At 43.4% G+C, this 25,680-nt stretch overlaps 1 protein-coding gene across 1 annotated transcript in view; it reads left to right on the forward strand.

Moving 5' to 3' along the window:
• LOC311231764 (myosin-10-like) overlaps window positions 1-25,680 on the forward strand; it is a gene marked incomplete at its 3' end in the record, with an annotated part of 144,919 nt that overhangs the window by 27,841 nt on the left and 91,398 nt on the right. The window contains exon 3 of the mRNA XM_084318387.1: window positions 14,222-14,378. Coding sequence (XP_084174513.1) covers window positions 14,222-14,378 — 157 coding nt within the window. The remainder of the gene's footprint in view (window positions 1-14,221; window positions 14,379-25,680) is intronic.

Here is a 25,680-nt window from a genome sequence, read left to right on the forward strand (position 1 = left end):
GGGTATCTTCCTGTCCTCAATGTCCCTGTGTGCGAAAACAAAAGATTAATACAAAAGAAAGACAATCACCATAGGCTGGGTGAATAGGGAATAAACAAATATCCAAAGGTTAAGGTTAACAGAAATGTGCAACAATAAGGAACACAAAAGATACTATGCTATAGTATAGACAACCAGAGCTTTGACCAGCTCTCACACAATACCAGCTCACACAGAGCTTTGACTAGCTCTCACACAAAACTACCTAAGAGCCTCAGCTCTTTACCAAAACACACAAAGAGCCATGGCTCTATAGCAAACGACATAGAGAGCTCTACCACAAAGACACAGAATATAGTTACCACAACCAATGAACCAGAGAGCTAACTAACACTCCACAAAATGGGATATATAAAGGGAGAGTGGATGTTGATTGCAGATCAGCTTCACCTGCCGTTGCACTGGGGTGAGTTGCTGATTGACCAGCTGGCTGCTGGTGCTGCAACTGGGAGACACCTGAGAATGGGATATGTTACACAGGAGGGAGACAAAAACAGAACAACCAAAACATGCCTATATACACACACACACAACAGATAACATACATTACTCCTTCTATATACATACATAAGGACAGGGTCCGTAACAAAGGGGCACAAAGTGAAAATAAAAACTACAGCAGGACAGGTGGTTTCTTTCCCTCAAACAACTCAAACACAATAAAACTCCAACATAACTTAACTTTAGTGTACATGTTTGACAACGTAGAGAGAGAGAGAGAGAGAGAGAGAGAGAGAGAGAGAGATATGTGATGTAATAGGTTTGAGTTTGAGGTTTGAGCATCCTAAGTTGCCGTAGTTGATGATGTCACACCAGGATGTCATTGTCAACACACAGAGTTGGAAACGGGAGCAGCCCGATCGATAAAGAGATAAAGAAACTAATAGCCAATAAATGTGAAGTTATCTTTGAACCTCTGTTGTCAAGCCTCGTCAATATAACCCCAATATAACGTTAGCTTAGCGGCCAACGTTAGCCAAATTGAAATGCCCAAACTATATGGCAAGGTCCGTGAGCAAGTGGAGAAAAACTCCGTACAATTAAACACTATGCAACAACCACTGCAAACGTCGAGTGAATCGTCAAGTAACGTTAACGTCATTGCTACTGCTGTGACAAGCTGCTCTAGTCTACCGGTCACAAGGTAGATCTAACCCTAACTAACCATACTGTCATGCACTTGTCCTAATAAACTAACCTACACTGTAGCACTCAACACTTTGATGAACATTGTTACTCAGCTGATAGAGTTGTGCTCTTCCTGATGGCTTGTCGTACAGAACTTGTAAGTCGCTTTGGATAAAAGCGTCAGCTAAATGACTAAATGTAAAATGTAAATGTATGAAGGTATAGTCAAAATCCATACCGTAGTGCAAATTCATACCGAGGTCTAAGCACTAGATATGGCTGGGTAGTGTAGAGGTCTAAACACTAGATATGGCTGGGTAGTGTAGAGGTCTAAGCACTAGATATGGCTGGGTAGTGTAGAGGTCTCTAAACACTAGATATGGCTGGGTAGTGTAGAGGTCTAAACACTAGATATGGCTGGGTAGTGTAGAGGTCTCTAAACACTAGATATGGCTGGGTAGTGTAGAGGTCTAAGCACTAGATATGGCTGGGTAGTGTAGAGGTCTAAGCACTAGATATGGCTGGGTAGTGTAGAGGTCTAAGCACTAGATATGGCTGGGTAGTGTAGAGGTCTAAACACTAGATATGGCTGGGTAGTGTAGAGGTCTAAACACTAGATATGGCTGGGTAGTGTAGAGGTCTAATCACTAGATATGGCTGGGTAGTGTAGAGGTCTAAGCACTAGATATGGCTGGGTAGTGTAGAGGTCTAAACACTAGATATGGCTGGGTAGTGTAGAGGTCTAAGCACTAGATATGGCTGGGTAGTGTAGAGGTCTAAACACTAGATATGGCTGGGTAGTGTAGAGGTCTAAACACTAGATATGGCTGGGTAGTGTAGAGGTCTAAGCACTAGATATGGCTGGGTAGTGTAGAGGTCTAAGCACTAGATATGGCTGGGTAGTGTAGAGGAGAATTCTTTCTTCAGCACATTGCTTTTGGGATGACAGACAGACAGACGGCTCAGCTTCACTTCCATCTCTCCGCGTTGGCGTCTCACCTCTCGTCTCATCCATCCCAAGTATACCCCCTGGGGGCCCCCATCAAGGCCGGCTGGCAAGCTGAGTCATCCCTCACCCCGGCGCTGACTGAGCCCCACACCGGGGCCAGAGGCACCGATCTGTCTGCCTGGCTCAGTGCCCACTGCGGGGGGCCCGGGTAAAGGGACGTCCCTGCTGGTATATACGGCATGCTCAATTTGATGCTAGCACAGGGCTCCAGACTACCATAATTTTCGCACTATAAGCCGCACCTGAATATAAGCCGCAGCAGCTAAATTGAATGATGTGTACATATATAAGCCGCACTGGACTATAAGCCGCAGGTGTTTTAATGTTTAATTACCATATGTAATTAGCATTGGGACACAATACTGTCGGACAAATAACAAGAATTAACTCATTTACAAGTTGTATTAAGTTTAGCAAATAAGGGAACAGATAAATAACATTTCAATGCAGTCAAAAAAGCAATATTTCGGGCGGTCAGGTGGCGTAGCGGAGATTGCGTTTAATGCGTTCGTCACCAACGCCGGAGATGCTGGATTCGCATGTTCGAATCCAGCTCCCGGCGTTGTCACCAGCTTGGCTGGCCGGTCACACTAATACAATTGGCAGTATTAGAGGGTGGGAAAGCTGGCGGGTGGGAATCTGGCATTGTGGACAGCGATGCCTACAGGTCAGGTCTCGGCGCTTGCTAAGCGGGGCAGGACTTGGTGGAGATAGCGTGCCCTCCCACGCGTTACGCTTCACCAATGAGAGCCCTCGCTGCCAAGTGAAAAAGACGTCACTGGCTGTCGGGGCACGTCTCGGGGGAAGCGTGCGATCGACTCGGGACGCCCTTGTACCGACTCGTAGGAGAACATGCATACAGCGCCAGGTAGGGGAGGGGGGGGGGAATTGGCACAATGACTAATTGGGACGGGGAGAAAATCAGAGAAAAATCAGAAACAGAAATATTTCGATTTTTACATTTTCGGGTTTGGTCACGTCGAGTCACATATAAGCCGCACCGTTATATAAGCCGCAGGGTCGAAAAATGGGGGAAAAGGCGCAGCTTATAGTCCGAAAATAACTTTTTACATTGGTTGCACCAGTGCGCCTAACTTTTTCATTTAGGTGCACCAGCACATAATTTAGGTGCACCCAAAATTTTCCACTGTGCCTTTTGCCGCTGCAATAATACATTTTAAGCGTTACCTTTACCATTACTTCGCAAAGTCCAATCCTTCACCTTTTTATGTCTATTTTAACACATTCAGCTCAGCTTCAGTTAGAGCTGTCCCAAGCCTGTTTTTGGGATTCGAACATTCGCCAGGGTTTTCCGAACGGATGTTCGAACCATCGTTTTTAATCATGCAAACAATTGGCTCCTAAATAGGGAGGTGTAGTCTGACGTCACTTTGGACCGCCTGCGAGGTCCACCCGGGAAAATGGATTATCGGCTATTGTAACAATTCTACCTCATGAACATTTGGAAAGCTTTCCATTTTTGCACAAAATGAGTTCCCTTCTATCACTAGCATTATTTGTTAAGCATTTTTGGTTGAAATAAAATGCGAATATTTTCATGTTGAGCTATAGATTGTGGATGAATACGCACAGAAAGGTACACCATGCAAATGTTGATGCTTTATTTGTTCTAAACGAGACGATTTAGAAATGGGCAATGGGCAAATACATTGTGTTTTCAAGATGGTGGACCGGCCGGAAACAGCAATCATGTAATCACTACACCTCCCTATACTAATAGTCTTTCGGGTATTTTATTTTGAAAAATGGCCACTTCCGCCCGTGCCTCAACCCAGCGTACTGTCGAGTCTTGACTAGCAAAGTTTAGGCACATAGCGCACATTTCTGTGGTTGAGTAGTAGTAACTACTTACTGGTCACGGGAGGCTTGAATAACGTTTGAATGATAATCCATTTTGTGAATACATTTGTTGAAACAGCTTTGTTGGCCGACGGCTCCTGCTATCTTAACGTTAGCTAAAGCTAAAGGGCTGTGCCCTAACGTTACATAGCTTAATTAACGTGTATAACATATAGGGCTGCAACTAATGACTAATTTGGTAGTCGACTAATCTGTCGATTATTTTTTCGATTAGTCGACTAATCGAAAACCAATTATGTAAACAAAAAAAACCATTTTTTTTTTTTTTTTATAAAACTACCTATCTTTGTGAAAGTGGCTTCTCAGCTCTGGTCCAGCTGAAGACAGAGCAGAGGAACAGATTGGACATTGAGCATGACCTCAGAGTTGCTTGTCTACCATCACCCCAGACTTTGAGACTCTTGTCAGGACCAAACAACAACATCATAACATGATGATCCCATAGCAAATTAAAATAATGACTCATGAAACATTTGAATTTGGATCTTAAGCCACTTTAAATGAAAATGTATTTGAAGAACAATACAGCAATCACTCATAACAAGATAAATAAATTAAATAATACAAATTAAAGTGGAAGTGTACTTTAAATAACTAAAAAAATAATAATAAAAAAGAAAAATAACTAGCAGCATCTGCCCCCAGCACCGCAGCTGATGGGGCTGTAACTTGGTCCAGGACCAGGAGGGTGACGTGGAACAGCTGTAAGGGGAGAGGGGGATGAGTCAGATCAGACAGACTTCTAGGTCTTTTGTTTGCTGTGTGTGAGAGGAGTCCGTGTGTGTATGTGTGTATGTGTGTGTGTCTTACTCTGATCGCTGTGTGAGTGAGAGGAGTGTGTGTACTGTGTAATTTGTGTGTGTGTCTTACTCTGATCGCTGTGTGAGTGAGAGGTGTGTACTGTGTAATTTGTGTATGTGTGTGTGTCTTACTCTGATCGCTGTGTGTGAGTGAGAGGAGTGTGAATGTGTGTGTGTCTTACTCTGATTGCTGTGTGTGAGAGAGAGGAGTGTGAATGTGTGTGTGTCTTACTCTGATCGCTGTGTGTGAGTGAGAGGAGTGTGTATGTGTGTGTGTCTTACTCTGATCGCTGTGTGTGAGTGAGAGGAGTGTGTATGTGTGTGTCTTACTCTGATCGCTGTGTGTGAGTGAGAGGAGTGCGTGTGTAATGTATTGTGTGTCTAGTCTGATCATCATCTCCTGCAGGGGAACAATGTTTTCAATGTCCAAAATTCGCTATGGGATCATCATGTTATGATGTTGTCTGGAACCCTGAGAAGCCACTCTCACAAAGATAGGTAGTGCACAAAAAAAAAAAATAAAAAATTAAATAATTTTTTTTTTTTTTTTATTACTAATCGACGCAACAATTTCTCGTCGTCGATTATGTCGACTAATCGTTGCAGCCCTAATAACATACCTGTGTAACGTTAAGCAGCTTGTGTTCCGCTGGGAAAGCATCACTGCATACACTTTGTTTAATCCAAACGTCCATTCGGAAACGTTGTATTATGAAACCAGTATGAGACGCTGTGCTTTTTTTATCGTTTCAATGCTTACATGGCTATTTTGTTTATCCCGTCATTCAGCGAATAATAATGGCAGGGTGATGATCAGAGCCAATCAGAGGCAGATCTGGTCTTTCCATAATGCACATGTTATAGCCAATCAAAGGCAGAGATATATATTTTTTAGAACGCACATGGCCACGGGGGAAAAGACGCTAAACACACTAGGGGTGTAACGGTACGTGTATTCGTCCCGCAAATTTACAGTACGGCCGTCACGGTGCGGTACATGCAGCCTACGACGAATACGCCTCAGCGCAAACACACCAGCACCAACACAAACACACGCCGCGCGTCGCCAACACACACACACACACGGCGCGCGTCGCCAACACACACACGGCGCGCGTCGCCAACACACACACACGCCGCGCGTCGCCAACACACACACACGCCGCGCGTCGCCAACACACACACACACGCCGCGCGTCGCCAACACACACACACGCCGCGCGTCGCCAACACACACACACACGCCGCGCATCGCCAACACACAACAAACAAACAACAACAACATTCTCCCCCTGTACGAGGCTAACTTCTACGCTACACTTACTAGAACAATGTTAAACTTTCCTGAATACTCATTTATAATTGGCGCGGATTCTAATGCTATTTGGGATCCCGGGATGGATAAATCTTATCACACCTTTTCCAATGACCAGAACAATTCATCTAATGCGTTAAAGGATTGGTCTAAGAATACAGGTGTAAATGACCTATGGCGATCACTCAACCCGACGACCCGGAAGTACTCTTGTCGATCTGCAAGTCATAACACATTTTCCAGAATAGATTATGTTTTTGCATCCCCTAGACTATTTGATAACTATGACGTGGAAATGGTACCCAATGCATTATCAGATCACTGTTATTTACTCCTAAAAGGATCATTTGGTATACTGTCATCCCGAGCCCAAAGATGGCGATTTAACTCGATATTTCTGAAAAACAAGGAATTCATTACACAATTCAAAGAAGCTCTTGTTGTATTCCTACTGGAGAATGCGAAATCGGTACAGGACCCCAGAATATTATGGATGTCGGTAAAGGGATTTATCAAGGATTTTACCGGGAACTTTTCCTCCAAAATACGCAAGAATCGTTGTTCAAAACTGGCAGAGCTGGAAACGCTTTACTCTACGCTATTTTCCTCTTTACAATACAACTACTCGGTTCGATTGGAATCTCAAATTAATGTGTTAAAAAAAGAGATTAATGCCATTTTTAAACAACAATCTTAAGTTCAAATACGTAGCACAAGACAACAGCATTACTTTCATGGTTCTAAACCAAGTCACCTACTAGCTATGCAGTTACGAGCCAACGCAAAATTTGCAGATATAACTACTATTAAGGCACAGCAAGGACTTGTTACAGACCCTAAAAAAATCAACGAGACATTCAAAGAGTTCTACTCCAACTTGTATAAATCAGAAATGGCCTTTGATCAAAACAAAATGGACATATATCTTAATCAAATTAACCTTCCTAAACTATCAGAGGATGACGCAAAACAGTTAGAAACACCCATCACACTAGATGAACTTAGGGAGGCCATATCTGAAATGCAAAGTGGTAGGGCTCCTGGAAGGGACGGTATCCCACCAGAAATGTACCTCTCATGCTGGGATGTAATTGGACCCCTATTACTTAATATGATTCTATATTCAATCAAGGAGGGGAACTTCCATAAGATCGACAATATTGCACTCATAACAGTCCTCCTTAAAAAAGACAAAGACCCCACCGATTGCGGTAGTTATAGACCCTTAAGCCTCCTCGGAACCGATATCAAGCTGTATTCCAAGGTATTAGCCATCAGACTTCAAAAGCATATGACGTCTTTAGTTCATCCTGATCAGACTGGCTTCATTAGAGGCCGCTTGATCACGGATAATATAAGACGGTTACTACATGTGCTAGATGCCAGCAAGGATGACAACATACCTATAGCGATGCTGTCCCTGGATGCGATGAAAGCCTTTGATGAATGGTCTTATTTATGGGCAGTATTAGAAAGGATGGGGTTAGGAAAAGGTTTCATTGATATGAGATGAGATGAGATGAGATGAGATATTACTTTATTAATCCCCTTGGGGAAATTCCAATGACACACACATACAGCTCAACGTCTCATTAATAATAACAACATCACAGGGCGGCTACATGGCGTAGTGGGCAAGGCACTCGCCACGAATGCAGAGACGCTGGGATCGCCTGTTCGATCCCAGCGCTCCACATTGCTTTCAGTTTAGCTGGTCGTTCACAGTAATACACATTGGCCGTATTACGGGGAGGGAAACTGAAGGGTGGGGAATCGGGCGTTGTGGACAGCGACTCCTACAGGTCGGTTGGTGCGCCTGCGCAGTAGAATCAGGAAGTGTCGGGGGCAGCGTGAGCCTCCCACGCGTTACTCCTCGCCACTGAGAGATCGAGCTGCGCAGGTGAAAAGATGCGACTGCTGTTACCTCAAGTACCGGAGGGGACTTGTGCTATGTATGACTTAGTCCACATTGCAGCCGGCTTGTGGGAGGCAAGAAACAACGTTCGTGACAGGGGAGGGTTGAATTGGATGATACGAAATTGGGATGGGAGAAAAATATAGAAAATGGGAGAAAAAGTGGATAAAAAAATAATAATAACAACATCACAATCATTAAATTTTTACAGTAACAACGGCACAGCATAAATTCAACAGACATGTACATTTGTTGACACACGTCATCTACAGAAGGCCTGAGACGCCATATGCGATAGTCGGCAGCAACAACACTAAGTAGTAAAACAAGGAGTCGTCGCGCCAGGTGGCAGGAGGGAGGGAGGGATGTACTGTAGGGAGGGGCGGGATAGGGGGAGGCTGGGGGACAGGACTTGGGTTATGATTAAAGTATTATACAAAGACCCATCGACCATGATTACAACAGGTATAATCACCTCCGAAATCTTTCCGGTATCGCGCTCCTCCAGACAGGGTTGCCCTCTTAGTCCCGGACTATTTGCTTTATCATTAGAGCCTTTAGCACAATATATAAGACAATCCCAATCTATAGAACCAATCGCAATTAAGGGCACACAACATCATATTAGTTTATATGCGGATGACATAATATTGTTCATGCAAAACCCTAACACCTCAATGCCTCATTTTCTCAAGTTGATTGATGACTTTGGCAATCTATCGGGATTTAGGATAAATTGGCCAAAGTCGGCTTTCCTTCCACTTAATGCCCCTGCAAAGAATATACTCCTTCCAGAAAAAATACCAATGGTTAAACACTTCAGATGTTTAGGAGTTGAAGTATTCCCTACTATAAGCCAAACGGTGAAGTACAATTACATAAAATTCCAAGATAAGATCAAATACGACTTTGACAGGTGGTCCAAACTTAAAAATTCAGTACAGGCACGGGTATCAATAGTTAAGATGGATGTTTTACCTAGAATCAACTTCATTAGCTCAATGTTACCGTTACCCCCTCCAGATGGTTACTGGAAAAAATTACACTCCACCGCATACACATTTATTTGGAATAACAAACCTCCACGTATAAAAAGATCCACCGAGAAATAAAGCCGACGGAGGTATGGCATTTCCAGATTTTTACCACTATTTTAAAGCGTACTCTTTAAGACCACTGACAACCTGGTTTGATTCCCAAGCATCTGTATCCTGGAGAAACTTAGAAGTAAATATAGTAGCACCACATAGACTGCAGGACATAGTATACACCATATTATCAATTAAGCAATGCGAATTGAAATTTGGCCCCCTTATTACTGATGTGATCCGAATATGGCGTGAAACACAAAAAAAATATTCTAACCACCATTTAATGGCATAGTCATACTCCCCTATTCAATAACAATGCACTCCTGATTGGAAAACGACCTATAAGATACCATAAATGGGAAAAGCAGGGCATACACACATTAGGAGATGTTTTCAACAAACGGGGTTTTTGTAGCTATAAAGACATACATACAAAATTTAATCTCACCAGTTCCACATATTATTTTTACGCACGGTTATTGGTTTGTTTGAAGGCTCATGGAGTCCCATTAAGGATACCAATTGAGCACCATAGATTTCACAAATTCTTCTATGAAAGAGAGACATCGAGAGGTTTCGTATCTGATTTTTATCATCACTTACTAACGTCCTCGTATGGAATCCTCCCCCTAGACTCAGTCTGGAGGAGGGATATACCAGACTTGGAAATAAATTTTGATTGGCAAGAAGTCTGGGCAAACGTTCGAATTGCGTCACGTAACCCGGACCATCAACAAATTAATCTTAATTATATTCATAGGACATACCTGACTCCTATAAGATTGAACAGAATGGGACTTAAACAAGACTCCAGATGTTCCTTATGTACAAATGGGGATGAGGGCACATTTATGCACATGTATTGGGATTGCCCACCAGTTAAGATATTCTGGAAAGAAGTGGCCCAGCAATTATCAAAATTCTTATTTCTGAACATACCTGTACACCCCTCTGTATTGCTGTTGAATGATGTTTTTCAGTATGCAGCCCCTATACAGCTAAAGAGATTAGTTTTATCTGGTCTCACAGCGGCTAAAAAGCTGATAGCATCACGATGGTTTCAACCGGAAAAAATGTGTCGGAAGGTATGGGTTCTTACATATCTCGATGTGATCTATCTAGAAATATCTACAGCAAGAATTTTGGGTGTCAGTGAAGCCAAAATTGCAATCTGGTTAGAAGTGGTGGAGAGAATAAAAGCTAGCATATGAATTGTAGTGCCTGGTTAGGAACGAATGATAATGGATGGATTATCCAAGTGGGGGTCCGGGGGGGGTGAGCGAGTGAGAGCATATGTATGTAGGGTATTAGATAGCAAGTATTAGGTGTATATCTCGTATACTACATTTATTTAAATGGCGATTTCATTGGATGTTTACTGTTAATGCTTGTATGTCTAATTCTATGTTATGTTTAAAAAATTATTAAAAAAGAAAATACAAAAAAAAAGAAAAAAAATAAAGGTTGGTGACCACTGCTCTAAGGTTTCTCTGTGGTTTTTAGTTGTTTCTGCTGGCCTGTGTGGAGTGTGGCCAAGTTGCAGCATATGAGAGTAGCAGAAGGATCTACATACACATCCCAAAAGTCACAGCAGAGTCTCTCCCTCACAGTTTATACACACTTTCAGTAGACACATTTGACCTAGTATCATTTGACTGGTAATTAAATCTTTATGTATAGACCACCGCAACACTTCCGGTATTCTGAAATCATGGGAGAGAGAGCGGGGGGAGAAAATGACAATATGCATGCCACTCCCCCAGTCACGTCGCCATTGTTTCCGGTTCAGCGACTGGGTTAGCAGGCTCTGCCCCCACAGCCCACTGCCCTGGACAGACAGCATCATTAGAGGAATGTGGCTTTGCAGTCCAGCCAGGCAGAGAGATCAGCAGAGGAAGAGAGAGAGAGGTGGACAGAAGAGGGGATGAGGAGCATAAAGGAGGGCGGGGCCAGACGCCACGTGACAGAAGGGAGGAGTGACAGAGGAGAGAGAGAGAGAGAGAGAGATAGAGAGAGGTGGATGAAGGCCTGGGGTGCTGTCAGACAAGGAGAAGAGATCAGAAAGAGATACCCCGCTCTTCTTTACTTAATGGACTGTTCTGGATTGCAGCAGATATGCCAGACATTACAAACGTGCATTGTGTTATATTATTATCATCGATAGAGAGCAGAACCTCACCTCTATTTTATTTATTCATATTTTATCTTGTTCTTACCTTTTATTCTTATATTTTTCTTCTTTGATATTTTTTATTGTCATTTCAAGGAACACATATCTTATCATCAGGCTGCTGTCTTGAATAAAACTGATCCAAATGCAGCATTCATTAAATCTCCTTGTATTCCATGTTTGGGAACTTTGATACTGTAAACCCACATGTAGCCGACAGGGTCATCTATATACTGTAAACCCACATGTAGCCGACAGGGTCATCTATATACTGTAAACCCACATGTAGCCGACAGGGTCATCTATATACTGTAAACCCACATGTAGCCGACAGGGTCATCTATATACTGTAAACCCACATGTAGCCGACAGGGTCATCTATATACTGTAAACCCACATGTAGCCGACAGGGTCATCTATATACTGTAAACCCACATGTAGCCGACAGGGTCATCTATATACTGTAAACCCACATGTAGCCGACAGGGTCATCTATATACTGTAAACCCACATGTAGCCGACAGGGTCATCTATAAGGGTCACCCTGAGTCTCTGTGCTGTGGAAGGAAGCTCAGTATCGAGGTGGAGGAAGGAAGCTCAGTATCGAGGTGGAGGGTGGAGGAAGGAAGCTCAGTATCGAGGTGGAGGAAGGAAGCTCAGTATCGAGGTGGAGGAAGGAAGCTCAGTATCGAGGTGGAGGAAGGAAGCTCAGTATCGAGGTGGAGGGTGGAGGAAGGAAGCTCAGTATCGAGGTGGGGGGTGGAGGAAGGAAGCTCAGTATCGAGGTGGGGGGTGGAGGAAGGAAGCTCAGTATCGAGGTGGGGGGTGGAGGAAGGAAGCTCAGTATCGAGGTGGGGGGTGGAGGAAGGAAGCTCAGTATCGAGGTGGGGGGTGGAGGAAGGAAGCTCAGTATCGAGGTGGAGGGTGGAGGAAGGAAGCTCAGTATCGAGGTGGAGGAAGGAAGCTCAGTATCGAGGTGGGGGGTGGAGGAAGGAAGCTCAGTATCGAGGTGGGGGGTGGAGGAAGGAAGCTCAGTATCGAGGTGGGGGGTGGAGGCACGGAAGAGGAGGGTGGATGGAGTGCAGGAGGAATCTCGAGATAGGTGACTTTGGCAGCTTGCCAGAAAAAACTGCAGTCTCGCTCTCAGCCTTGGGTTTCTGTGTTCATCTGTGGGTCTGTAATCGGCACCGCATGGCATGCTTTTAGGCAAGAAGGAAAACTGTTACACATTGAGGTAAACGTTCACATGATATAGAAGATGTCTAAATCTCTCCTGTGCGTCCACCTTAACTCAATCAGCGCCAGACCCGAGCTAAGTCGGTTTAACTCGCCAACCGTTCAGCGCCAGACCCGAGTATAGTTCGGTTTTCATCGTTATTTCTTTTATTCAATGTTTTTATTCATTTCTCTCACACGGACCTCAGGGTTACCATAGGGATCGCTAGAGTGCAATACCGGCTGCATCCAGGTAGTGGCAGTATCGCCCACCTTTCGAAACCTTTTTTCCACACACGGTGTTACATTCAAATGTCTCCGGGCGGAGTTTTCTTGGTCAGGCGAGTCTAGCGGTTCACTCGATGGCATTGGAACGCGTCCAATGCCCCCGATGCATGTGTTGTGGTGGATTATGTTGGCGACACAATGGACACCAATACTGGAAATCGCGATCAGACAATTGGAATATTCTTTTTGGGGTACCTCCTAGTGAAGGTAAGGACTATATGACATCAATCCTGCTTTGATCCAACCATGATTTCACATTGATCGTTGCGACCATGTGTAACATACTCCAGAACGTATGCTGTTGGTGACGATCAAAGCATAAACCCCCCCCCTTTCATGCATTCATGATGAAACACAATACCTATTATATACATTTGATTTGTAAATAGTAGCGTGTCCAGGCGAGCAATGCCAACGCTTTTAGTCAAATTCACGTATTCCTCCATAGCGCCGTTTTATGGAATTAACCAGGATCACTCTGAAACTATACTTATATTCACCACGGTAACACGCGAATGTATACATGAAAGTATTTATTCTTTTTCACATATTGAACGATGGATAGTTGATGTCAAATGAGCCATAGTATTGTATCCATGGCTATAATATAAATAATTTGATTAGAATATTATATATATTAAAGGAAATATTGGCTATATTGTGCAAATGCAGTGGCTCAAAGGATCAAAGAATAAAAATGTGTCACTTCTGTACAGAATATGAGTACGAGAATAATAAATTAAATATAAATAGAGTATTTCAGAAAGAATAGCTGTGCTGTACAGTGTGTGGACTCTGTGTGAGAGCCAACAGTTCACCTGAGGGTCGTGTACAGAACTTACAATAAGCTACACTGAGGATTATGTCATAATAATACACTGTATTTGTACTGCAGCCCAAAGTGCTTCACAGCTGGAAAATAGACATAGAGCATGAAATAGACAGGATAAAAGCAAGACAGAATTACGTGCTATTTTCTATGAAATCCCATACCCTTAACTTCTATAAAGAAATGTATTTCATTGCTAAAATGCTTTTTGACCTTTCCTGCACATTTTAACTGTTCTTCTTTTACTTCTTTTATTCCAGAATGTATGTTTGTAAGTGCAAATAACAATAAAGAAATAAACAAACAAACCAAATAACATGGTTTAATATCATGGCTAGTAGGCCTACATTGAAAAGTAAAGGCTAATAGCTTAATATATTATTTTCATCTGTTGCCATCTGTATAACAGCAAATCTTCTGCACAGCTCTTTCTGACATGATGACAACATAATGATGATCCATCAAGTTAGACTTGAGACTCAAATGATGAAAAGCTCTGATTAGAAATAATAATATTTTCTTTTTTCCCTTCTCTTTACAGACATACTCTGGTCTCTTCTGTGTGGTCATAAACCCCTACAAAAACCTACCCATATATTCGGAGAACATCATTGAGATGTACAGAGGCAAGAAAAGGCACGAAATGCCACCTCACATCTACGCCATCTCAGAGTCAGCTTACAGATGCATGCTGCAAGGTGAGTGGGTGTGAACAGTTCATAGGCTGCAAGGTGAGTGGGTGTGAACAGTTCATAGGCTGCAAGGTGAGTGGGTGTGAACAGTTCATAGAATGCAAGTTGAGTGGGTGTGAACAGTTCATAGGCTGCAAGGTGAGTGGGTGTGAACAGTTCATAGGCTACAAGGTGAGTGGGTGTGAACAGTTCATAGGCTACAAGGTGAGTGGGTGTGAACAGTTCATAGGCTACAAGGTGAGTGGGTGTGAACAGTTCATAGGCTACAAGGTGAGTGGGTGTGAACAGTTCATAGGCTACAAGTTGAGTGGGTGTGAACAGTTCATAGGCTACAAGGTGAGTGGGTGTGAACAGTTCATAGGCTACAAGTTGAGTGGGTGTGCACAGTTCATAGGCTACAAGGTGAGGGGGTGTGAACAGTTCATAGGCTACAAGTTGAGTGGGTGTGAACAGTTCATAGGCTACAAGGTGAGGGGGTGTGAACAGTTCATAGGCTGCAAGGATTTATGTAGGATAGCATGTGTGGTCAGTTTTTAAGTCAGTGGCGTGGAAGCGTCAGACTGTGATGATGTCAGAGCCAACTTACAGAGTCAGTAGTGGTCATCAGTAGAGATTCAAGTCGTGTTATTGGTTTCAGAAGCACTCAGCTGTAAAACTGCATCTACAAGTACAAACAGAAATGATGGAATCCGTATTTCCACTTGTGACTTAAACTATGCTTATTCCTGTGATTGAACAGTTTTATTTTTAACCAAAAAGAAAAAAATACATATATTATATATATTTATGATTATGATATGAATATTGATTTGTATATTTAGTTTTAGTATAGAATATCTGTTCCTCACAAATACCAACACTGCTCACTGTGGTTAGTTATTAACCAAGACTTGAACCCAGAATGTAAAAATGGACATTGTAGGCGACTAAATGTTTCCCTCTAGGAGGGACAAGGAGTCTGTAGGCCCCTCATATCAAATGACCTTCGGGGACCAACAGCATGTGTCACAGTTTGCTCGTAAATGTTGTTTAACAATGAACCCTAGAATTGACTGAATTGCTATGAAACTACTGTACTTCAGTAGCTAGTTTCACGTTACACTGGTGGTCAGGCTCGAGCCCTCATGAGAGTATAGATGCAGTGCGTTGGTCCAGCTCCGTAATTTTGCAGAGCTAGGTTTTGTAATTTATGGCCTTGGCTGAGACATTACAGTATCAAGTGGCACCCGGGGAACCACGAGTAATCTAAGTGGAAATCTCTCTGAGCAGTTGGCCTTTATTGCTATTTATTTTTCCACCTCAGGAGATGAATGAATTTTGCCAGCAATGTCTGGAATGCATGGAACATAGTGGGAGAAGTGAGCGTGCTCTGCTGTGCCCGCAGAACACGTGTGCTCGTTTGGTTGTAGAAATTGGCTGTAAAAGATGTTCTACCTTCAATTGTCAGCGTCTTGGATGACAAAACCACTTGACAATGAAGAGAGAAGGGTTTGATCTTGTTGTCTTGAGTTGTCTGACTGAAACTGCAAGGAAATGGTGAACGGGGGGTGTAGTTTACAGAAGCTGCTACTTTGTTTCCCCTTGTAAAAAACAGACTGTTCATCTTTCAAAACACTCGGCCAATCTTGCCTTCTTCCGCGCATATCTTCCAAAAGATATTTGTGTTTTTCTTTTTATGCGCTTAACCTCAATCACCATCACTACTGAACAATGCCTTGGGAGACGCTTGCCTTGTATTTCTCCCTCCCTCCCTCTCTCTCTCTCTGCTCTCTCTCTCAAAATATATGTGTTTTCCTTTTTATGCGCTTAAGCTCAATCACCATCACTACTGAATGATGCCTTGGGAGACACTTGCCTTGTGGTTGGGAAGTTTCCAGGCTCTAAGCGCAGTGACTGACTGGGATCATACCAGTGACTGACTGGGATCATACCAGTGAGAGCTGAGAGGGTGACCCGCATTGTGCCGGACAATAGCTTCTTTGTGTGTCTGTGAGGGCTGGCCAGTGGGGGTTGCGACGAACTGGGCAGTCCCATCAGGCCTCGATTGCCCCATATCAGTCAGTAGAAGGAAGCTTCCTCTGTGTCAACAATACACAGTGTAGTCATCCTCCAGTGTGTATATATACATACTACATATATATATATATATATTTGTATTATCACCCACATAAAACATGGGGGGCATTATTATTCAGCACTGTATGTGGTGCTCACTTTGTTTAAAAAAAAAAAAAGAGTCAGACCCACTTTATTGGAATTATAAAAAAAAATTATCAAATACCGCAATATGGATTAGAGCAATATCTACAAATTGCAAAAAAAAACATTGTAAATTAAGTATTGTGGGGCTGCAGAGATGCCTTGGCCTACACATTTCCCCCCCTATTTTTTCTTTTCATGAAAATGAAAATAATGACCATAAATGATAATGGTATTCTGTTCCCTCTAATATCATTAATAATCATATTGCAATTGCAATATCTGACTAAAATAATCCCAATAGTATTATATTTTCTCAGCCCTAATAAGGAATATTGGAGATGTGCCTTTTGAAAAAGCCTGACTCTACAGAAGCGTGTTGCAGCGTATTGACCTTGCTCGTGTCACGTTCTGACAGCTGGTGATGTACAGTAGGAGCACACACACAGACACGTCTCGGCGCAGAGAAGCTCATACTGTTGACGGTGCGGATTGCGATTGTTTGGCCTGTCTCACCATCCCCCCCCCCCCTCTCTTCTTCACACTCTCTAGTGCTCACATACTGCGCTTTTGCATGAACGGACCTTGGATGGGGGGGTGGCTGGGGGGGGGGGGGGGGGGGGGTGAGGAGGACTTGTGAATGAGTGCCACTCAGAACTAGATGTGTGTTGTTTGTGGCTGCCGGTTTCACATGGATATTGGTAGCGTGTGTCTATGTGTACAGTCTATGTGCACTGTGTCTATGTGTACAGTCTATGTGCACTGTGTCTATGTGTACATTCTATGTGCACTGTGTCTATGTGCACTGTGTCTATGTGTACATTCTATGTGCACTGTGTCTATGTGCACTGTGTCTATGTGCACTGTGTCTATGTGTACATTCTATGTGCACTGTGTCTATGTGTACAGTATATGTGCACTGTGTCTATGTGTACAGTCTATGTGCACTGTGTCTATGTGTACAGTCTATGTGCACTGTGTCTATGTGTACATTCTATGTGCACTGTGTCTATGTGTACAGTATATGCACTGTGTCTATGTGTACAGTCTATGTGCACTGTGTCTATGTGCACTGTGTCTATGTGCACTGTGTCTATGTGTACATTCTATGTGCACTGTGTCTATGTGTACAGTCTATGCACTGTGTCTATGTGTACAGTCTATGTGCACTGTGTCTATGTGTACAGTCTATGTGCACTGTGTCTATGTGTACAGTCTATGTGCACTGTGTCTATGTGCACTGTGTCTATGTGTACAGTCTATGTGCACTGTGTCTATGTGCACTGTGTCTATGTGCACTGTGTCTATGTGTACAGTCTATGTGCACTGTGTCTATGTGTACAGTCTATGTGCACTGTGTCTATGTGTACAGTCTATGTGCACTGTGTCTATGTGTACATTCTATGCACTGTGTCTATGTGTACATTCTATGCACTGTGTCTATGTGTACAGTCTATTCACTGTGTCTATGTGTACAGTATATGGGCACTGTGTCTATGTGTACAGTCTATGCACTGTGTCTATGTGTACAGTCTATGTGCACTGTGTCTATGTGTACAGTCTATGTGCACTGTGTCTAGTATGTGTACAGTCTATGCACTGTGTCTATGTGTACAGTCTATTCACTGTGTCTATGTGTACAGTATATGGGCACTGTGTCTATGTGTACAGTCTATGGGCACTGTGTCTATGTGTACAGTCTATGTGCACTGTGTCTATGTCACGCCACGTCATTTCAGATGCACCGCTATCCCAGCCTCTTACCACAGTTGTGCATCTACCAGAATTCCCGGTATCCTAGCTGGAAAGGAGGTTTGTAGGTTGGAGATGAGTGAAGGACAGCTGCTGCCGCTCAGCTGTGGCCCTGAGCATCTCACTAACCCGGTTCATTTCACTGAGTATCCAGCTGTATAGATGAACCCTTTCACTACCACACTACAGAAGGTTTAACCGTCTGTAGTGTGGTAGTGAAAAGGTTAACCTTCTGTAGTGTGGTAGTGAAAGGGTTAACCCTTTGTCGTGTGGCAGTGAAAGGGTTAACCTTGTGTATTGTCACAGTGAAAGGGTTAACCATTTGGTAGTGTGGTAGTGAAAGGGTTAACACTCATGTGTCACCCCCCCCCCCCAACAACACCACCACCACACAAATGTCAATAATGTCATCATAGTACAGCTGAACACTGGATAGATATCATCACAATGTGTTGAGCCTACTGATGCAAGTCTTTACATTGCGTTGGTTCCTCTCACACTTGACACAGTTGAACTTTGTACAGAGATGAAGAAGGGGTTTGATAACTGGCAGTATAGTATGTATGTATATATATATATATATGTATATTTGCATATGTAGGTATGTAGTTGTATATATGTATATAAAATGGCTAGAGAAACTATACAGGGTAACCTACAGTTTTGGCAAATATTAATAAGGTATTATTCAAAAATGTTTTGTTAACTAAATACATTTTTTCAATATAAGTCTGACAAAAAAATGAGCAGTTAGTAAAGTATGAATGAGTAAAGTCAATATAGTATGATCTGATGATGAGTAAAAAGGGGTGGGATTAAATAAACTTCAATCAAATCAAAGTTACCAAAGAGGAAATGAAGCCCGAGATGGAGTAAAATGATTTGTTTACTTGCCACTAGGGCTGAACGACTTGGGAAAAAGATCTAATTGTGATTATTTTGACTGATATTGTGATTGCAATATGATTTGCGCTATTAGAGGGAATTATCTTGTTTTTGCCTATTAAAACATATTCAACTGATCATAGTGGGATTTTTGCAGGGATCTGTACCAAATAAAGATGTCTGTATGTCAGGGTTTCCGTTAGAAAAAATTGTTGCCGGTCTCCGTGACCTGCAAGATTTCAATCTACCGGACAAATGAGATTAATTCCGGTCATAGTTTATTGAGCTTTAAAACAATTGATAGGCAGGCTATATAAAGAATGTCATCCTCAAGGCATGTAGATTTATAATATTATTACTTAAAACGAGGCTACTTTTGCGTATACAGTCATTAATATATTCCAAATAAAATAAGTCCCTCGATACTCCGTGCTGCTGCTGACTTGAAATAAAATAGACTGCGTATGTGGGCAGTCGGTCCGACACTAAACAGCAGTCTGTTATAATCACATTTTTATGAGCTAACGAATTCCGTTATATTGGACATTTGTATTAATTATATCAAGCGAAGAACTGAGAAATTTTGCAGAGAGAGACGGCAACATTATCGTGGGTTTGCGTGATGTATATCTCCACCTCCCAACGACTTGGTGCTGGTCATAATGTCCGGTGAAAACAACTCCCTCCAAGCACAACTTGACCACCCGAACCGTACCAAAACAGGCCAAAATTAAATAGCCCATGCGACGAACGATTCATTACATTCGTTTCATCGTTGCTCCACCAAGCAGCCGGTCCAACAATGAAAGCTGTTATCAGCGCGAGCCGGCCGCAGTTAGTTTGCAAGAAGCATCCAGCTGCAGACCCGCAGAGCAGCTTTCCAGGTCTGGGGACCGCACTGTGCCAGCAAAGCTGGTGGGTTCTGTGGGTCTGCAGCTGCATGCCTTCCGCAATCCAGCAGCAAGCTCTCGCTGAGCGAAGCAACGACAACAAACGCAATGATTGTTTCGTTCATCGCATAGGCCACCCAACTCCAGCCCATCCAAATACAATTCAAATAATCAAACTGTGCCCAGAGGGAACTATTTTCACCGGACACTATGACCGGAGAGATTAAATATGTCGGACTTCAACAGATTTTGCCGGTCAAATACCGGTAATTACCGGCTAACGGAAACGCTGCTGTATGTATGCAAGTTTCAAGTTTCTTTAATAGTTGTCATACAGAAGTACAGAATACTTTCATACAAAATGCTTCTTACTGTTACGCTCCAGAGACTGTGCTAGACAAGATAGTATCAAATAACATAGTATAGCATGTAAATTAGAAGTAGAAAATGAGGTCACAGTGTTCAGTATAGACATATGTACAATGTTCGATGCAGAATAGACGTAACTGAGTTACCATATAATATACAATATACTATGCAGTGTACTAATGTACAATACTATATAGTGCAAAGCAGAAATGGGATGAGGTACAATTTAGGTACAATTTACAGTAAGGTGTACGAGTTGTAGTGCAATCCTTCATCAATAAATATAAAGTGTGGGGAGTGGGTGCTACAGTGTGTTTGTTTAAAGTGAGTGTGTGCTATAAAGTGTGGGGAGTGGGTGCTACAGTGTGTTTGTTTAAAGTGAGTGTGTGCGTGTGGATGTGTGTGCTATGTGCGTTTGATGGTTGTTGTTGTGTAGTGTTCATTGTTCGTTGAGCAGCCTGATGGCCTGGGGATAGAAGCTTCTTCTGAGTCTTTCTGTGCTCGCCTTGAGACTCCGGTATCGCTTGCCTGACTGCAGCAGTTCAAAGAGGCAGTTGTTCGGGTGACTGGAGTCTTTAATGATTCTCTTAGCCTTGCCCCTGCACCGCTTGTTGTAAATGTTCTGGAGGGTGGGGAGCCCCCCTCCAATTGTGCGTTCGGCTGAACGTGTCACTCTTTGTAGTCTGCTTCGGTCTTGTGCAGTGCTATTCCCAAACCAGGAGGTGATGTTGCCAGTCAGGATGCTCTCTATTGTACATGAGTAGAAGTTCTTAAGGATCTTCTGACTGACTTGGAACTTCCTTAGGCGCCTGAGGAAGTAGAGGCGTTGTCGTGCCTTCTTCACAACACTGTCAATGTGTGTGGTCCATGTCAGGTCCTCGGATATGTAGGCTCCGAGGTACTTAAAGCTGTTGACTCTCTCAACCGGTGCCCCGTCGATGCTGAGGGGGCTGTAGTCCTTGACCCCCGACCTCCTGAAGTCCACAATCATCTCCTTTGTTTTGCTGACGTTCAGGGAGAGGCTGTTTTCCTGGCACCATCCCGCCAGGACCTTGACCTCTTCCATGTAGGCCCTCTCGTCGTTGGCAGAGATCAGGCCCACCACCACTGTGTCGTCAGAAAATTTGATGATTGTGTTGCTACTCCGCTGAGCCACACAGTCGTGTGTGTACAGGGAGTAGAGGAGGGGACTCAGAACACAGCCCTGGGGGGCCCCTATGTTGAGGGTGATGGATGAGGAGGTGCAGTTGCCTGCTCTCACCACCTGGGGTCTGCCCGTCAGGAAGTCCAAGACCCACTGGCAGAGGTCATAGTTCAAGCCCAGGTCCCTGAGCTTGGCTATGAGTTTGGAGGGGACTATGGTATTGAATGCCGAGCTGTAGTCGATGAATAGCATTCTCACATAGTTCCCCTTCCTCTTGTCCAGGTGTGATGCTGCTGTGTGCAGCACATGGGCTATGGCGTCCTCCGTGGACCTGTTGGGGCGGTATGCAAATTGCAGGGGGTCCATGTTGACGGGGAGGGAGGAGCAGATGTAGCCCTTTACTAGCTTCTCAAAGCACTTCATGGCTATGGAGGTGAGAGCTACAGGGCGGTAGTCGTTGAGGCAAGCAGGCTTGGATTTTTTGGGTACAGGGATAATAGTGGACTTCTTCAGGCAGGTGGGGATGACAGCCTGTTCTAAGGACAGGTTAAATATGTCAGTGAATACCGGGGCCAGTTGGTCGGCACAGACTTTTAGGACGCGGCCGGGGATGCCGTCCGGTCCTGCTGCCTTCCTGATATTCACTTTTTTAAAGGTCCGCCTCACCTCATGCTCTGTTACCCTGAACACTGAGTCTCCATCAGCAGCAGACCCCCCCCCCCCCCCCCCCCCATTGCCGTTACTTGTGGGCTGGTGTTGTTATTACCAGCATCAAACCTCGCATAGAAGGTATTGAGGTCATTTGCTAAGGAGATGTCACTGCATTGTAGGTCATACATTCAGTATCAGACAAAACATTTTACATGAATTCTCTTTCAGATACTATATGCATCTGTCATATATTCATGTTTGTCACAAATCTCGAAAATATCAAGGCTGTCCTCCCATAATAGTCGACCAGTCGATCAATCGTAGTCGACCGCGACTCCACTAGTCGACCAGCTCTTTTCACACCTATCCCTGGCAAACACCAGATTTCAAGATCTCCCCCCAAACTTGACAGATCTGTCCATGGAATCAACTCATCGACCAAGAATCTCTTCAGGCAAGAACAAAATCTAAATAAATATATATATATACATGTATATAAACAAGACATAAATATATATGTTTTCTATATATAATTAGGGAGTGATCTTTACAAAATGTGAAAATAAAACCAAGCCTATAGGGTGTTAAATAGTTAATCCCACAGTACTTAATTTAGAATGGTATTTTGACACACATTTCACCATTAACAAATATTGCGCCTCCTGTGATTTGGATATTGCACTGGGCCATCAAATCAAATGTATTTGTAAGGCCCGACAACACACGTTAATGTCCCCATGGGCCGGACACGTCTTCTTTAAACAAGTCAAGAAGAAACATCACAATAAATCAAGAACAAAAAAACACCATGAAATCCAAAATAAAATGTTAAATAAATAAATGCAACACTCGCAGACATACCCCACGCGAAGGTAAGGAAAGACTCACTAAAAACCTAGCAATAGGAAAAAAGCACCACAGGCAATGTGGAGGGGAGAAACTTTAGAAGGGCCGTTCAAGGGGGGATCTCCCTTCTTAGATGTCGGTGATAGTAGTGTTGCTATAAAACAGGCGAAACAGTTGGTAAGTATGTACATATATACGTGTAATGAAATACAAATAAGTACATGCAATAGCAACTGGGGTACGTAAGAACATTTATATATTATTTATATATTATTGTGATATTATTTTTATGTCTTTTAATCTACATTCATTTTGATTTAATTACTGGACTGTCATTATTGTTATTATTATTTCTGTCATTGTCCTGTGATTTATCATTGATTATTACTGTTACTGTATTATTTGTCTAGTTTCATGTTAAAAAATGGAAAATAAAAAATATTTGTTAAAAAAAAAATATTATTGTGATCTTGATAAAACTTTGATTCATTGTTCAGCCCTACTTGCCACTAATTCAAACCCATCAGAGTCAAAACAGATTGCAGAATAATATTAACGGCTGAAGGGCGTCTGGAACCTCGCAGGGGTCTGTTAATTACTTCCACATTTCCGAGAAGCCAGTCAGTGGCCAGACAGGGGTTAAACGAGGTGCTACTTCACAAAGACCGGCTGTGGAAGCAGACCACCAGACTTCTATCACACATCTGCCATTGATTAGCCCTCCAGATATTCTCCATGATCTCCCTCTCGCCGCTTCTGTCCGAAGGGAAGTCATTAGAGTCTGTGAGTTATACAAGAGGCACATTTTGATTACATTTCTGGAAATGCTGAAATTCCCCTTAATGAAACCGTACGCTGAGGGGAAGAAATGGTCAATGTCAATGTTTATGATGTGATTCCGAGGGTGGACACACGTCGACAGCAGTTGAAGAGTCCCTCGGGGGCAGTGGTCAAACAGGGGGTCTTTGTTGAGGGGGAGTAGGGGAATGACCTCCACCAGGGCTGAAGTCTCTCCTTGGTGTTGTGTTTAGGGCATTGGGTCAAGTCCAACCAGGTTCATCTTATGCTCACTATGCTTTTTGTGCATAGCACCGCCTCTAGCATAGCACCGCCTCTATGATCTGTCATACAGATCATGCCGGGGCGACAGTGGCTCAGGAGGTAGAGCAGTCGTCTGGTAATCCGGAGGTTCCCGGTTAGATTCCCACTCCTCCCGGGCAGCATGTCGAAGTGTCCTTGAGCGAGACACTTAACCCCTAACTGCTCCCGATGAGCAGGTTGGCACCTTGCATGGTTGCCTCTGCTGTCGGTGTGAATGTGTGAGTGAATGGGTCAAATGTTAGGAACAAATTGTAAAGCGCTTTAGATAAAAAGCGCTATATAAATGCAGCCATTTACCATTTACAGAGACCCACTTAATCCACCTAATGAAAATAATACTATTTGATCATGACTGACAAAAGCTAATTGTATGCTAAAAATATGCTGAATACAAAAAATAAAAACATAATGTTCTCACTGTAACCTATGCTGTGTAGCATGTGAAGAACGTGAGGGTCAGATTGTGTCTGTTATAATGGCATTAGACACAAAGAGTCTAGTCTCCTCTGGCACCAGTGAGATCTGGAACATGCAGTGATGGGCTTCGTGGGTCTTTTTGGAGCGAATCCAAGGCTCCAATTCGTGTGGCTTTCTCTCTCTCACACACTGAGCAGTGAGCACACCGACGAGTACTGTCAACCTACTGGAAGCACTGCCGCGTTTCAGAGGCGTTCCAAGAAGAGCTACAGAAGACAGGTGGGAAGACAAGTAGGAAGACAGGTAGGAAGAGAGATAGGAAGACAGACAGGAAGACAGACAGGAAGACAGGTAGGAAGACAGATAGGAAGACAGACAGGAAGACAGACAGGAAGACAGGTAGGAAGACAGGTAGGAAGACAGGTAGGAAGAGAGATAGAAAGACAGACAGGAAGACAGGTAGGAAGACAGATAGGAAGACAGACAGGAAGACAGGTAGGAAGACAGATAGGAAGACAGGTAGGAAGACAGGTAGGAAGAGAGATAGGAAGACAGGTAGGAAGACAGGTAGGAAGACAGGTAGGAAGACAGGTAGGAAGACAGGTAGAAAGACAGACAGGAAGACAGGTAGGAAGACAGGTAGAAATACAGACAGGAAGACAGGTAGGAAGACAGGTAGGAAGAGAGATAGAAAGACAGACAGGAAGACAGGTAGGAAGACAGATGGGAAGACAGACAGGAAGACAGACAGGAAGACAGGTAGGAAGACAGGTAGGAAGACAGGTAGGAAGACAGGTAGGAAGAGAGATAGAAAGACAGGTAGGAAGACAGTAGGAAGACAGACAGGTGGGAAGACAGATAGGAAGACAGGTAGGAAGACAGATAGGAAGACAGACAGGAAGACAGACAGGAAGACAGGTAGGAAGACAGGTAGGAAGACAGGTAGGAAGAGAGATAGAAAGACAGACAGGAAGACAGGTAGGAAGACAGGTAGGAAGACAGGTAGGAAGAGAGATAGAAAGACAGACAGAAAGACAGACAGGAAGACAGACAG

The sequence above is a fragment of the Notolepis coatsorum genome, assembly GCF_963971535.1.
Source record: "Notolepis coatsorum genome assembly, chromosome: 7".
Classification (NCBI taxonomy): domain Eukaryota; kingdom Metazoa; phylum Chordata; class Actinopteri; order Aulopiformes; family Paralepididae; genus Notolepis; species Notolepis coatsorum.